The sequence below is a fragment of the Cololabis saira genome, chromosome 14 (assembly GCF_033807715.1).
Source record: "Cololabis saira isolate AMF1-May2022 chromosome 14, fColSai1.1, whole genome shotgun sequence".
Classification (NCBI taxonomy): domain Eukaryota; kingdom Metazoa; phylum Chordata; class Actinopteri; order Beloniformes; family Belonidae; genus Cololabis; species Cololabis saira.
The window spans coordinates 30,558,650-30,574,278 of record NC_084600.1 but is presented as its reverse complement, the minus strand read 5'-3'; the positions used below and the strand labels follow the sequence as shown (position 1 = coordinate 30,574,278).

At 46.7% G+C, this 15,629-nt stretch overlaps 1 protein-coding gene across 1 annotated transcript in view; it reads right to left on the bottom strand.

The window, feature by feature from the left end:
* Positions 1-15,629, bottom strand: part of zbtb16a (zinc finger and BTB domain containing 16a) — a 167,657-nt gene that overhangs the window by 60,013 nt on the left and 92,015 nt on the right. The window contains exon 5 of the mRNA XM_061740364.1: positions 5,656-5,742. Within this exon, the coding sequence (XP_061596348.1) occupies positions 5,656-5,742 (87 nt within the window). The remainder of the gene's footprint in view (positions 1-5,655; positions 5,743-15,629) is intronic.

Genomic DNA, 15,629 nt, shown 5'->3' with positions numbered 1-15,629 from the left:
ACTCTCCGGCAGCCAAATCTGTGCGCACGACGCGTTCACCAGTAAAAACGCAGGAGTGATAAATCATGGCGGAAATGAAAACAACCTTCCGGAAAACAAACAAACAAACAAAAAAAATATATATGAATCTAGCTGTCAGAGGAACGGAGATGGGACGAGAGAAAATAATCAGTCCGGCGCTCCAAACTTTTACTCGTTTACTCGACTGGGAAAGAATTTCCTGAAAAAGCAAACTGAAGTGACATGTTGGATGTGGCGACGGCAACGACGGCGTCTAGAAACTCTCAAGATCGGAAAACTAAATTTCCATTCAAGGAGCATGAGGCAGGATTGAGGCAGGATTTATGAAAAAAATTCGTATACGTTTTAAGTTTTCTAGTAATAATGTCAGCTGAAGCGTTCCAAACCAAAACGAATGAGCCCTCTACCGTATCTCTCCGTTGCCTTGAACAGGTTGTGTGCTGCAAAATGTGCTGCAATTGTGACCGGAATTTCCCGCGCTGTCCTGCGGATGTGACGTCACATGACGCTGCATGTGCGTTCTCCCCGTTCTCCCGTGCCGGCTTCACTGTTGGCTGCAGTACCCCCGACGGCCGTCGTGGCGAAGGGTGGCGCTAGAGAGTCTCATTTCTTAAAAGGAGCCTCATGCGCCTTTAAACAATGATTATCTCGTTAACTCCGCCCCCCTTTTAAAAACAAATAACAGTCTTTTAGTCTTTTACTTACCAATAAGTCATTTTGAGTTGGTGATGACTCTTTTCCGTCGCTAGTCCATTTCCTCGCCCTTGTTCACGTACTTTAGTCACTTGATTCGACACTGGATTTCTAGAGGCTGATACCTGAACTATCTCGGGATGTGCTGCCCCCACATGTTCTGGAGTCATTTTGTTACATAAAGTGCCTTTAAAGAAGACACATTATGAAAAAAAACTACTTTGCTCTGCTTGACCATCTCAAAGTCCCCGATATTTATGCAACGCTGTTGTGCTTTGCTTGGGACCACCTCAATCGAAAAAGATGTCCTTTGGTTCAGACTTGCGTGGTATTGAGACATCACAGACCTCATACAATGACCCACCCGCCTTAACATTCGGATTAACGTACTGAGGCTGTTGTAGAAAACTGTTAAACCATTATAAAAAAAAGGACCATGCCATGGGGGAAGGGGGTGGAGTGGCTTAATCCGCCCCCTAAAACTGACTGCTATGAAGACAGCTGTAAAGACAATGTTGAAAAATTTGCTTTTTTACTCTCTCTCTCTCTGTTTTTTTTTTTTTTTTAAGACAGCTCAGAGAGACAAAAAAAAGACAGTGTCAGCACTTAGTGTTATTCTTCCTCTAATTCTTCCTATTTTTATTTGTATTACAAAACATTTGTGAAATAGCACAAGGATAATTCCATTACCGTCTACTTCTTGTCAATCTTGTCTTATGACACGTTGGATGTATCTACAGGCAAATAAACATGGGAAATCGTTTGTTTTGTAATGTGTTTGCTTTGGAAAGCTGTTGACAGTTAAAGGGGAGGGCTTAAGAAGAAATATGTCCCAGCATCCCTTGCATAAGAGTTGGATGACAGGGCCGGAGCGTGTAATAACGACTCAACAAGTCTAACCACAGCAGGGTTCTTCAGAACAGATTCTTTTCTCCGTCTGCAGAGAATCCCATTTCAGGGACACAAATCTAGATGCCCCCTAATTTGAGTAAATATGTGATAAAAACGCCAATAAGCGAAATTAAACTGACGGGGGACTTTGGCCCCTGAACAGAGACATTCCTGGAGTCGTTTTTGCAGCGCTGCCAATGATGGGGGGGTTAAAGAAGGTGGATACTGTTGATGCACGCATATCTGCACAAGTTCGCGAGTGAAAAAAAACAACAGCCACATGATGTTATGCTGGCGTTTCCTACGTCCGCCGGCGCTGCCAACAGGCAGAGGACCCCTGAGTTATGGTGACGAGTTCAGGGAGGCCCCGCAAACTGTCCTGTGGTCAACATGGACGCACGGGGCGGAAGACTAAGTGAGACAAGAGACAGAGGTCGAGTCAGACTGCAGCTGATCAGGCCCGCGGACGAGATGCGACAATAATTCACATTCAGAGCGGCGAGAAATGGCAACAGACTCCAAATATTGTCATCGGAGAACACTTGCCAAGGGCTGAAGCACTGCCAAGAGGCGGGCACGGATCAGATCTGGCTTTGATGGCCAACAGTAACCCCCTGCTTCCACCACACACACGCCCCTGTGTGTCTTGGGTAACGTGCAAATACACTGCAGCAGATCAAAATAAAAGATGCTCAGTTATAAAGGTTGAAATGGCTCATCCTTCCTGGTGCCTTGAATCAGACGTCAGAGCCCCCTGACTTGGTAAAACCAAGACCTTACAGCCTCCATGAAGTTGGAGCGAGAGCCAGAGGAAGAGGCGTGGTTGTTTATTTCCCTCTTCTTAGTCATAGTGTTGGAAGCAGACCAGCTGGCTCAATGCTGACAACCCTCAGCTCGCTGGTAAGCTCCGAGCATGAATAATACTTAACCTCTGAATGTCCCCACAAACGGTACCGAACCCAACGCAAACCAGGGAGCAAATGTTGGGAAACAATTTAAAAAATGGTCTGTTCATTTAATCTTCAGAATCGGAAGTATCTCTGATCTCAATATGTCGACTTCAAGCAACAACTTCTGGGTTAAGAGACGTTGCAGTTCCTCTACTGACCACTAGGCGGCGGATCCGACCAGCGAGTCACTCGTCAATGACTTCCATGTTCAAATATAGAAAACTTTTCAGCTGCCAATATGGACCTTAAAACAGATTCATACCTCAAAGGAAATATGTTTTGTTGTCTAACCAATATTAGCTAAGAGTAGGTATCTTTGCTAACCGAGTGTCCGCTAAACGCAGCAATCATTTCTGATTCCACCTCATTTCTCATTTCGGACGATGCCTGAAATCCGGTAGTTTGGACTAATTTGATCAGAAGGAATCAATTAGCATCACAGATTAGCAAGAGCTAAGTCGGCTAAGATGAAATGACTGAATGTGACTGACAGGTTCCAGCCAGTTTTAGGTCCGTTCATTCCAACCTTTTACAACATGGTTCCTGGAAAAAAAAGAGGCTTCAAAAGATGCTCTTTTGAAAACCATAGGCCATGTCTCAGAGGTTTTGTCCAGTTCTTCTTATACAGTCTGTGGTTGTCGTTTGCAACTTAGTTCCCAGTAGTTCCTAGTTTTCTAAGTTCGGACACAAGTTGGTCACTGAAAAAACTACATTTTTCTAATTTTGAATCATGAATCGAGATTCTTGTGTGAATCGACTTCCCCTCATCTATGTTTGTGGAATCTAGCGTTTTGAGCGCGGCGCGTGGTTGATCCCTGAACGAGGGTGGTTGTTACTCTGCTGCAACTGCCAGGGCAGTGACCGCCTCCTCCGCCCCTCCTCCGCCCCTCCTCCGCCCCTCCTCCACCCCTCCTCCACCCTTCCAGACTGGAATGCCTACATTTGGAGCGCTGCTTTCCGCTGTTATGACTGTTGAATCATTAGCCTCATTTAACCCCTCTCTACCTCCAATGAGCCGGCTGGATGAGGGCATGCCCCTCAGTGTTGCCCCCCCACCCGTCCTGACCCCTCCGGATCAAACGTCAGGTCCGTGGGCCCCAGGCGGTCTCAGCTTTGGATGGAGGGCAAAAAAAGCGAGACGATGATTACGTTACTGTGGAGAAATACTTCTGTCACTCAAATGATTATTTTTGACGGGTGCGAGTGAAGCTGATGTTGATTGGTCTGTAGGTGACCTCCTGACCTTTTCCCCCTGACACGCCCACAAGGGCAAAAGTGTCTTCATGTTGAGAAAATATCAGAGCACGTGGGGCACGTTTTTAGTGCAATCCAAAGATCACCACCGAGTCCTGATTCGGGCCTCGTCCCCGGCGCACAGAGATTTCTGCAGATTCCGAGAATTGTTTTGACCTGATGACAACGAACCCCGTCAGCTGTTGGACATCCCTCCAGGTGTTTCTCCTCAACGCCACTTACTCGTCCAGAGACGTGTAACGGAGCTACCGTTTTGATGCCATTTAGATCCCAACTTCTTTGCCTTCATTGGTTTTAATAAGCATTTTTTTTAATCTGTGTCTGCCAATTAGGGCTGTTCGATTAATCGATTTTAAATCGTAATCGCGATTATGTAATTAGAACGATGTTAAAACGTGAAAATCGTAAAATCGATTTTTCACTTTTTTTTTTTTTTTACCTTGTCTGCACACATATTAATGATTGATACCATATTAATGATTGATGGAAATACCTCTCAATACCTGCGACAAGTGCCCCATGGGAGAGGCTCTTTAGTGTAGGAGGGGGCGTTGTAACATGCCACCGGGCATCCCTCAAGCCAGATGCGGTAGACCGGCTCGTGTTCCTTGCAAAAAACTTGCAAATTTGAATAGCAAATGTAATGACATTACACACCTCTACCTCCTTCATGGGTTGCATTATTATTTAGCATGCAAAGACCCAGTTTAGTTTAATTAGAAAATGTCTTGTTTTATTTAATTGGAAATATAACTTACTGTATGTTTGCAAGTGCTGTTTTTTTTTTCCAGAGATAAAACTTTATATTTTATTATATTTTTTAAACTCTTTTTCAACTTATTTTACAGAGTTTTGCACTTTATTCATTCATTTTTGGTTTAATAAGAGCAAAGTTTGCACTTAAAGCCCAATGGGGCAAATGTTCAATAAAAAAACAGCATATTTGAAATCATTTCTTTGCCTTTTGTCAATTCACAAAATAATGGTAATCGTAATCGAAAATCGGATTTTGAGAGAAAAAAATCGAGATTTTATTTTTGGGCAAAATCGAACAGCCCTACTGCCAATCGAGCAGATTAGGATAATATCAGCAGACGTTAGCATTCAAGATGCCCTTTGAATCCTGGGTAAATGCATGGCAGGGCCCAGAGGTCCGCTCACCAAAGTGGGCGTGGCCCGACACAAGCCCACATCCCCCTGAATCAAAGAGTCCATCAGCAGCAGAAAAACTGCTGTGGGCCATCACACATCTGCTGAAGGGGGATTTACGTCCTGCCATTTACATCTTGGCACCTATCTCGGCCTCGTCTTCCCATCTTCATAGCTGAGCCCTGATAAACAACGCGGCCCTGCCAAGTTCTCCCGCTCTGTTGATTGCTGCCGGGTCCGTCTTGATTTAGGGCAAGTGGGACTAATCCAAGATGATGTGATCTGTCTGTCAGTCCAGAGTAAACCGGAGAAGGTTAAGTGAGGGGGACGGGAGGCCGTCCACATGCTACCTTCATACACGCCGCGATGATTTGCTTGTGAAAACAGGCAGATTGGTAGTTTCAAACTGATTTTTTTTTTTTTTTTTGGCCTCAGGATTTGGTCTGTTTACAATCTTTACTCGGGAGAATCTCCAAGACATCTGGTTATTTTGAAAGCTTCCTCTCTGCTCTGAAACGATTTACCTCCTCTGAACAGAGCAAGCTAGAGCACTGCTTCATAAATCAGCGCAGAAATCACAATCAACTCAAACTCTCTGTGTGCGTGCGTGTGTGCGTGCGTGTGTGTGTGTGTGTGTGTGTGTGTGTGTGTGTGTGTGTGTGTGTGTGTGTGTGTGTGTGTGTGTGTGTGTTCCCACCGGTGTGGATCTGCCGGTGAGCCTCCAGGGACTCCTCCGTCTGGAACTGGGCACCGCACTGGTCACAGACGATGGCCTTCTCACCGGCTGGACAACAGGAAACAAGCAAAGCGTTAATAAATATACCAACAATGTGCCAAACGTTTGAAACAACACGGCAGCTAACGACCAATCTCACATTTTGCATGAGGTTGTTTGAATGATGTGCTAATTGAAAATAAAAGACAAGAAAGATGGACACGTCATTCAAAAATGCATCTTTTACTGAACTTGGCAGCCAGTCGCTGTGCTGTTGCATCAGCCGCCGCCATATTGTTTACCTGGCGTTGTACTCTGGTGCACATGTGCAACTCTCAGCAGAGATAGGAAAGGAGGGAGATGGATCACTCTGGTAAAAAATGTTTTTTGCTGAAAATAGTCAACAACTGCACCAGACCTCCATCTCACAGGTTGCCTCCTGCAGATCTTCTGAGGTAACACTGAGGTATTCCTACATCAGCTGAGAGATGTAATCTCTCCAGCATGTCTCCCGAATACAACTCCTGAGGGAGGCGTCCAGGGAGTATTCAAAGCAGATGCCCGACACACCTCAACCAGCTCTTCTTCATGTGGAGGAGCAGCAGCTCTACTCAGGTCCCTTCTCAGCGTGTCTCTTAGTCAGTTCAGTCAGTTCTGTCAGACTCGTATCAAGAAGCGGTTTCCTGGCTCTGGTTACCAAGTTCAACCACAGACTGTCCAAGAAGAACTGGACAAATGCTTGATGACATCCCCTACAACTGGGACTGCTGGGACACGCTGGCTTCCCGGGCCCGTTATTTAAGCAGATTTAAATGTTCCTTCCTGCTGTAATGTTGGACATTTCAACGCGACGGTCAGTGGTGACAACTCGCGTCCCGGACAAGCCCCTAGTAGTCATTCAATGAATTGAAACTTTTCTCACTTCCAGAGAGCTTGGTCTGCCTCTGGAGCCCGTCCTGGGGGAGGAACTACTCTGAGAACTCCCGGTGGCAGCGGGAACTTAACCATGAGGCCCAGTCGCATGAGACACATGTAGCCACTAGCTGCAGGGGGAGGGCACATGAGACACATGTAGCCACTAGCTGCAGGGGGAGGGCACATGAGACAGGTCCCCAGTCCTCGGTTGCACATACTGGCATTTTAAAAGTCTTGGCTGAAACGTATCTTTTAAAGACAAACATTTAACTCTTAGGTCAAAGACGTTAATGCGGCTACAATAAAACACACAAGTGAATCTTTAACCCTACTGACCAGTAAACCGGTAATGGCCGGCGTATCTGGACCAGCTCTAATAAGAGACCAGAAAAATCTGGGACAGAAGCGTAAAGTTTGAACGAGGATTTGCTTGTCCTGAGTCGCGATTCGTCCGCTAGAGGGCACCAGCAGGCGAGGGGGCGACTCCCCGCCACCGGAACCTCTGATCGGACCCTCAGCTTCAGGCCCAGACTCTGAGCTGGTGTTTAAGACCGCTCAAGCCGGGATCTTAAGGGGTATGCCATTTGTTCACAAGATGACATAGTTTCCTGAGCTTTTACTGTAACTCTTTCATCCTTTGGTCGCGTTTCCACACGAGCCGACGTTTCCAACTTAGACCGGAAAATAAAAATAACTAAAAGTCCCACCGACTTGATGCTAGTCTTTTCCTTTAACCATCCACGCACAGCGGGAGCCGGATTTACTCGCTTCTTAAGTTAACTTCTCAACAGCTGGGGACAATTTGCTATAAAAGTGAAGCTTTAAAGAAAAATAAAATAAAGTTGTGAGTGATGATACAGATGAGCATCCTGCAGGGTTTTACAACGTACCACAGGCTGGAAAATCTAAACGCTTCACTGACTCGCATAAATCCAGGCCGAGGTGACCCAAAGCAACTGCTTTTTGTCTGAATTTGAGCCGGCAGTCACCTCAGACCCCCAAATATCGGCCTCTCAAAAACAGGAAAGGGATTTTCTTTCATAACGAGTCCCTCTCAGGAGTTATTGTTTTGAACACTTCCGCTTTCGTTGCCCCACATTTTACTTCCATTTATGCAAGCACATGTGCAGAAGTAAGTAAAAATTGGGCAAAAACCTCAGACAAATAACCCAACCTTTCTTCACCCAGCAATTATTCATTTACCAAAAAGGAACAAAAGGAGTGAACATGGGCACCCGCGGATGCAGTGGGAGGACTCTGCTGACCGCCGCCGTCCGTCAACGGAGCAGCACAGTGGATTTTTCAGGTGAGCAGTAACACAAGGCCAAGAGGGGATGACATAAGGAGCTGTCTCAGAGAAACAACATCACAACTAAAAACTGGACGCCTCGCAGTCACCGAGCCAACCCCCATCAGTACGTCAGATCTGCTTTAAAAGATATAATTTGGGAATCAAATGGGTAAAATAGGGCCAGAGGGCTCGATACAGTCCCCGGGACCATCTCATTCCAACCCGCCTTAAATAAGACTCAACCATGAATGCTTCAGAGAAGAAGTGTTTTCAGCTGTTGGACTGATTAAATCAAATCCTGCTTTAATTAAACTGCCCGAGGTGTGGCCCTTCGTCTGCCTGGCCTGGGTGTTGCCCACCGGGCAGAGTCTCCAGACCCCAACCCGGCTGAGTGAACGCCGTAAAGAAAAATGGACCAAAAACTCCTCCAATGAAGTCAAAGAAAGCGAGCGCTTCAAGTCAGTGCTGCTTAAGGTGGATCTGAAAGCAGTTATATCACCAGAATACTTAGGATTGCCAACTTTTTATTTACATTTTAGTTTCTTTGTTAAAAAATAATAATAATAACATTTGTTGTTTCTACAGTCATCATTTCCGGATCAGAGGATCAAGATCAGCTATTGATCAACCTCCTCCCGTACGAGGATAGAAAAAGAACCCAGAGCGGACATGAACGCATCACTTCAGACTCAAGCAAATTACTTTTTATGACTTGAAAACAGGCTCCGTGCACTCACACACACACACACACACCCACATTAACATCTGGACGCTGTGTGTGCGTGCATGTGCGTGCATGTGCGTGCATGTGTGTGCGTTTCCACTGCGATCACAGAGCTCTCCCCCCGACTAGACCTTGGTCTGTTCTTGGCATAGACCGCTGGGTTACGACACCTCCAGAGAGAGAGAAAGGGAACACAATGAAAACAGGAAGCCAATTCTTAGATGACAGGGAAAAAATAGCGAGTCGGAGAGATGGATTGCGAGGTTTTGCAACCACGGTGACATTAGGGAACGGCCTGTACTGTAATAAGCCCTAAAAAAAGCAGAAACGACACGGAGCGTACATGACAGAGTGTGCCTGCCAGGAGGCTGCTTATGCAACAAGTTATGCAAAAAGATGGTACGCTGCACAAGCGAGCGTGACAAGATCATAAGCCGCTGTAATGCAACCTATAAAGCTCCCCGATCCCGGACTAATCTGCACTATCACAAGATACATTTCCATCTAGTGGCTTCAGACTAAATCAGCTGCTGAGTTGCATTGATGTTGTTGTTGTTGTTTTTAATTGGCTGTATATTCAAGGGGCTCCGTTCAGCAGCGCCGGCATCCAACGCAAAGACGAGCATATGGCTGAATTAGGTGGCGAGAGCATCCACTTAACCTTTGGAGAAGAAGACATGTAGCGGATGTGTAGACAGAAGCCCACCCCCCACGGCCCCCCCGGTCCTCCCCCCACGCCTCATCTGCATTAATCACCCCCGGGCCTAAAACTTCTGATTCATCGCTGCTCCATCTGTAATTTCTTTTCCTGTGTGCTACAACCGCTCCGGCTCAACTTCATTGGACTCCTTCCACGAGTCTATTGATCCGGGCGCATCGATTGCCCTTGCAGCAGCCGCCGGGGGACGAGTTTATGACCACACAGGGCGGCCGCGGCTCCGATTGCAGGCGCGTGCGGCTGATGGATTAATATCGGCGTTAAAAAGCAAACGCCTTCGTGATGCCGCCGTGTTGCTGATTAGAAATGATGGTGGATGAATATTCGCCGCTGACGAGTGAATAAAAGCATTCAGCATGTTTCGGACCCGTACTGTCGGGAGACCCACGGTCCTTCACAAGAACCACAAAGGACGAGATGAACGCGGTGCGTCGGTGATTGTAAAGTTTTATAACTCTAAAACACGGAGGTCGAGGGATGACTTCCATCTCGCCGGTCTACGTCTCCTCCAGAGGGGGGCCAGGGGTGTAACTTCTGAACTGCTGACGGCCCTGAGGTACCACTGATCCCATCACACAGGGATTCCTTCATATTTTCAGACTCTTTTCGCAAGGCTGTCGATCAATATCAGCTCTCAGATGGCTGAACTCCACCTCTCTAAGTCGCTGCCCGGTTGACGATTAACCTAATTAGCACTCCTGGCTGGTTCATGTCAGCATCCTCTACCTGCCCAGCCAGACGTGTTGCTTCCTTCAGAGTTAAAATCATTTCTTTCAGCTGTTGTGGGTTCAGGATTCAGTTGATTTTAAAATTCAGCCTGAACGTCTGACCCTGGCGCGGCGTGCGCAGGTCCTCGCCGCAGCGGGTCTTCTGGGAGGCCGACAGGCGTGCGCTAAATGGGCCGGGGACAGGGTTTTAGTGCGGGGCCGTGCCCCTGCTTGTGGCACCAGGACATAAATTGTGGGGAAGTGCCTGCATGGTGCCTCGCTTCAAGGAGAATGGAGCTGCGTGAGGTCACCGCAGGCCAACAAAGGGGGGCCGCAAGAGAACTGGGGGCGCGCGCCGCCAGGCAGCCACCCAGCCAGATGCCCGTCACTCCAGTTAGCCGGCTAAGCGCTAACAGGGGGGCCTCCGCTCGGTAACAGACTCCATCAGGCGTTTTCACTGCCAAATTAAAGTGATAAATCTCCAGGTCCCTTTGATCACTGGAGGGTGAACTTGTTAGTGGAGGAAGACGGGGAAGCCGGGCGGGCGGAGGCTCACGCTGGTCCTCTCGTGTGCGCACTAAATAATAAACGCCAGTCTGATGTTCAACTTCATTATTTTCTACCACACAAACAAAGAAGGTGGCGTCCTGAGGCGGCGCGGCGGGAGTCGTGAAAGTGAGTAAAAACTGAAGATGTGTAAGTAAAAAAAAAATAATATTAAAGATATCACAAAATCCAAAGGATCAAAGTGAGGAAAAAATAAAACTAAAAGAAGAAGAGAGGGAACCTCCAAATTGGGGGACTCACCCGGTCCGCCCTGCTGGCGGGGAGTCCTGAGTCACCGCCACAAATTTAGCTATTAGCTGACATAATATAAGTTGCACAACCAGCGCTAAGGACGGTTTGTGTGTGTCTCTGTGTGTGTGTGTGTGCACGTGTGTGCACGTGTGCTGGGAGGAGGGGAAGGTGTGGTGATCAGGTGCCACATGCCGCCGAAGCCACTTCCCTTTTCACTTCCCCTCTCTGCAATATTTCACAACCGCTGTTGCAGGCAACGCCGGCTCAGATGTTTCGTCACCACGGTGAAACAGAACGAGCCGCCGCCGGCCCGATGAGGCCCCTCTGCACGGAGGTAGCTCCGTCGCAGCCCGACGTCAAACTTCTCCGTGAGCCGTCTTTTAACCGTAAACTAGCATAGAAAAACGCAATAAAAAGAGTCTTTAAAGCGTCTTCAGCAGCGGCGGGACGAAGAGTTTGTTATGTTTCACATTGAAGCTTCCAACGTTTGTGTGAATGAAAACGACACATTCGTGCAAAAGTCACAACTTCCTCTTCGATCGGGGAGGTTTTTTTTTTCTTCTTCCTACTGCGTCATTATTTATTTTACAAAAATTAATCGAAAAGAGGAAAACAAAAACAACATGTGGGCTCAGAACCTCCTTGAGAGGTTAAACTCCTGAAGTCAACATCTCCAGTAGCTCGGGCTTCCAACTGGTGGGTTTTTGTGAATAATAATGAATTATTTTAAACTTATATCATATCTATTTCCCTTTGCAGGCTGAAGTGGAGCAACAATTGCTTCTGTAAGACCAACGCTGATGTCTTTCCCTCTTGACATTGTTTTAACACGGGTGAGTACTTGCACGGACTGTTAAAACATCTGCTTTGATGAAGCAGAACATCTGCCGATGATGGCGACGATGATCAGCAGCACCTGGCTGTTATTTAACCTCCGAATAATAGTAGCAGAACTCCACAACTGCGGTTCCCCTGGTGACCACTAGGCTCCGACCCAGTGACGTTGTGGTAACGTGATTTCCAATCAGCTTCCAGCCCATTGGCTCGGTTCTGGATTAACCACGTTTGGACGACATCACTTCCTGCTAGCAAACGGGAGGAGATAGGCGCCGGCGCTCATGTGTGATCTCATACAACCTCCATTCTGAACCTCCTCTGGTTCACACAGGTGTCTGTTCGGGTCGACGGCCCCGCGTCTCTGCACCTCCTGTGAAGTGTAAATATTGTTGTCACCGCGTGCCCACGCTCAGCCCACTTCCTCTCATAGGTGCAGCGCTGCTATGTGCTTAGCTGGCACCAGACGGCCCGCTCGGGGATCGCAGTTTAAACAGAATCCTTCATCAAAGACAATCGCAGAATTAAACATAAGAGTCACAGAACCTGTCGTTGCTCACGGCAACACGCTCAAACTAGGCCACCGCGCTGCGACGAGATTAAACACTTCACTCCACGGGGGAGACGGAGGCAGGACCGGTTCTGGTTGTGCCAGGTCATTCGTCGTCATCTTTTGCAACGCTTGCAAATATTTACTCGGCTGGATGTCTGACCGACACAGTGAACGAGCATCTGCTGAACACAGACGCAGAACCGGACCGAGGACCACTCTCCGGAGCCCGAGGGTTGAGGGTTGAGGACGAGGTCAACCGGAAACCTTTGGTTTCCTGTATCACGATTGCTAAAAACCAGTGTGTGCAGGCTTCACCCTCTCCGTGTTTACCCCACATCTCTGGAGAAACCAGTAATAATGATGATCCAGGGCGGTTTCCTGGTCTCCTGAAGTCCTCCTAGACCAGGGGTCGGCAACCCGTGGCTCTAGAGCCGCATGCAGCTCTTTAGCGCCACCCTAGTGGCTCCTGGAGCTTTTTCAAAAATGTTTCACCTTTTTTTCCTTTTTTTCCCCCTTTTTCTTCTTTTTTTTCTTCCTTTTTTTCCTCTTTTTTCTTTTTTTCTCTTTTTTTCTTGTTTTTTTTTGCTTTTTTCTTCTTTTTTCCCTTTTTTCCTCTTTCTTTGTCTTTATTTTCTCTTTTTTTCTCTTTTTTCTCTTTTTTTCCTTCTTTTCTTGTTTTTTTTTTCTTTTTTCTTCTTTCTTTCCTTTTTTTTTCTTCCTTTTTCCTTTCCTTTTTAATCTCGACATTTCGGCTTTTTTCTCGACATTGCGACTTTTTTCTCAACATTTCGACTTTTTTCTCAACATTTCGACTTTTTTCTCAACATTTGAACTTTTTTCTCGAGATTGTACTTCAACATTAATCTCAACATTTTGACTTTTTTCTCTAAATATTGACTTTTTTCTCCACATTTTGACTTTTTTTTCCCGACATTTCTCCTTTCACCATTTGTCTTCATTCTAAGGTTTATACAGGACCTTTCATTTTTTGCGGCTCCAGACATATTCGTTTTTTGTGTTTTTGGTCCAATATTCAACATTTTGGGTTGCCGACCCCTGTCCTAGACGGATTCTGGGAAGTTATGTCTCAAAAGGATGGAGAGCACCGGACCCAGGACCTGGACCCGAGTCTGACTCGAGCCCAAGCTTGTGCCCACGAGGGTCGGCTAAACGCCTGCAACCAGGTCCTGCTGCAGCTCCTGCACGTTGCGGATCAGCTGGAGGGGCCTGGACTCTTGGGTCAATGGACCCTTCCATGTTCTAACTCTGCTGGGACCCGACACCGGTAGGCAGCGGGGTTCCTCCGGGCCTCGTTTCAGCATAGCCTGTTCACCAGCCTCCATTTTGGTTTGTTTACCTGATTTCTAAGCGTGCAGGTTACCATAACAACCATGCGGACAAGAGAATATTAGTAGACACCTAGTTTGGACAGTGTCATGATCAGGGGTCATGATGGCACCAGAAACCCCCGGATCTCAGCCGATTGGAGGATTTGTCCCGTTTCATAGACGGATACACGCACGTTCTGGCGCTTTAATGCAGTCATTTTTCTGCCGCTTAAATCCTCGCAGGGAGGGACGTCCTGTAAGGGCTCGCGTTCCTGCTGAAAGCGGCTGAGCGATCTGTGGTCAGGAGTCAGGGAGGCTAAACGGGAAATTAAAAAGTCTAATTACAGCGCATCTGTCGATGGCTGACCAATATCACACTCAGTGGTTCTTAACAGCGTTAAACAGGGGAGGAGAGGCGGATTAGCAAGACAGACAGTGTGTGTGTGTGTGAGAGAGAGAGAGAGAGAGAGAGAGAGAGAGAGGCAGACGAGTGCAGTCACCAACACAAACACGGCCTGGCGGTTCACTGAGCCTCCATAAATGGCTTACGTAAGAAAGTACTGCCGGTACCAAAAAACAGCAAAAATCCATAAACACACACACAAATTAGGATTTTCATTCATCTATTAAGTCCAGCTGTATCCGTTCCTTCGTTCCTTCGTCCCTTCGAGATAAAACAACACGGGTAAACAGGTCTGGACCTGATACCTGCGTCTTGGTTGATTGACCGGAGTGACCAGCGCGACCGATAAGCAGTGTGAAGGTGAAGCAAACCAATGTCAGAGCGGAAACCTCGGTCAGGTGCAGCCAAGAAAAACTCCTTCACGACATTGTCAGATGTTAGAGGCACTCTGGAGAAAGTCGACGCATCGTTGTCAGCGGCAACGGACGCAAGAACAGGAGACGGAGTACCACCCGCGTCCAGGATCAGGTTTGTTGGACAGAGTCAACCAAGAGGAAATTTCGTCTGGAGAAGCAAAGGAACAGGATCTGAGGAAGACCACATTGTGAGGTGCGCTGCGGCGTGAACGTGTATGGCAAGGCAAGTTTATTTGTATAGCACAGGGGTCGGCAACCCAAAATGTTGAAAGAGCCATATTGGACCAAAAACACAAAACAAATATGTCTGGAGCCGCAAAAAATGAAAAGTCTTGTATAAGCCTTAGAATGAAGGAAACACATGCTGCATGTTTCTATATTAGTTAGAACTGGGGGAAGATTTTTTTTTTATTATGCACTTCGAGAAAAAAGTCGAAATGTGGAGAAAAAAGTCGAAAATGTCAAGAAAAAAGTCAAATGTAGAGAAAAAAAGTCGAAATGTCAAGATTAATGTTGAAGTACAATCTTGACAAAAAAGTCAAAATTTAGAGAAAAAAATTAAAATTTAGAGAAAAAAGTCAAAATGTCGAGATTAAAAATGAAAGGAAAAAGGAAGAAAAAAAGGAAAAAATAAGAAGAAAAAAAGGAAAAAAAGAGAAAAAAGAAAGAAAAAAAATAAGAAAGGAAAAAAAAAGGTCAAACATTTCTGAAAACGCTCCAGGGAGCCACTAGGGCGGCGCTAAAGAGCCGCATGCGGCTCTGGAGCCGCGGGTTGCCGACCCCTGGTATAGCACAATTCAAAACAAGGTAATTCAAAGTGCTTTAAATCAACATTAAAAGCGGCAAGACACAATTAAACAGTAAATAACAAATAAAATGAAATAAAATGATAAGAAAAATATTAAAAAGCCCAAGTTGTTAAAAAGTAAGGGCAGTAGAGTACAGCAGGTACACATCTCATTCTTACAATGGCAAGAATTACGTTTCTATGAGGGATGGGTGGAGCTTCTAACGCCTCCGCCGCCCAATAAAAGTGTAAAGTAGAGGTTCATTTAATCTAAAAGTCAATCTGGTTTACAAACAACCAGGAAATGCAGCAGTTGATGGGAACACACGCACAGACGCAGCGTTCTGTCAGAACAATGAGTACAGACGCCAGGCGGCCTCTCACATCCCCCGCCACCGCCGCCCTCCGGCACTCTACCTTCAGCTTTATAACGAGTCCCGCCGCACGGTTTTATTTACACCGGCCTCTTATCAGCGTCGCAG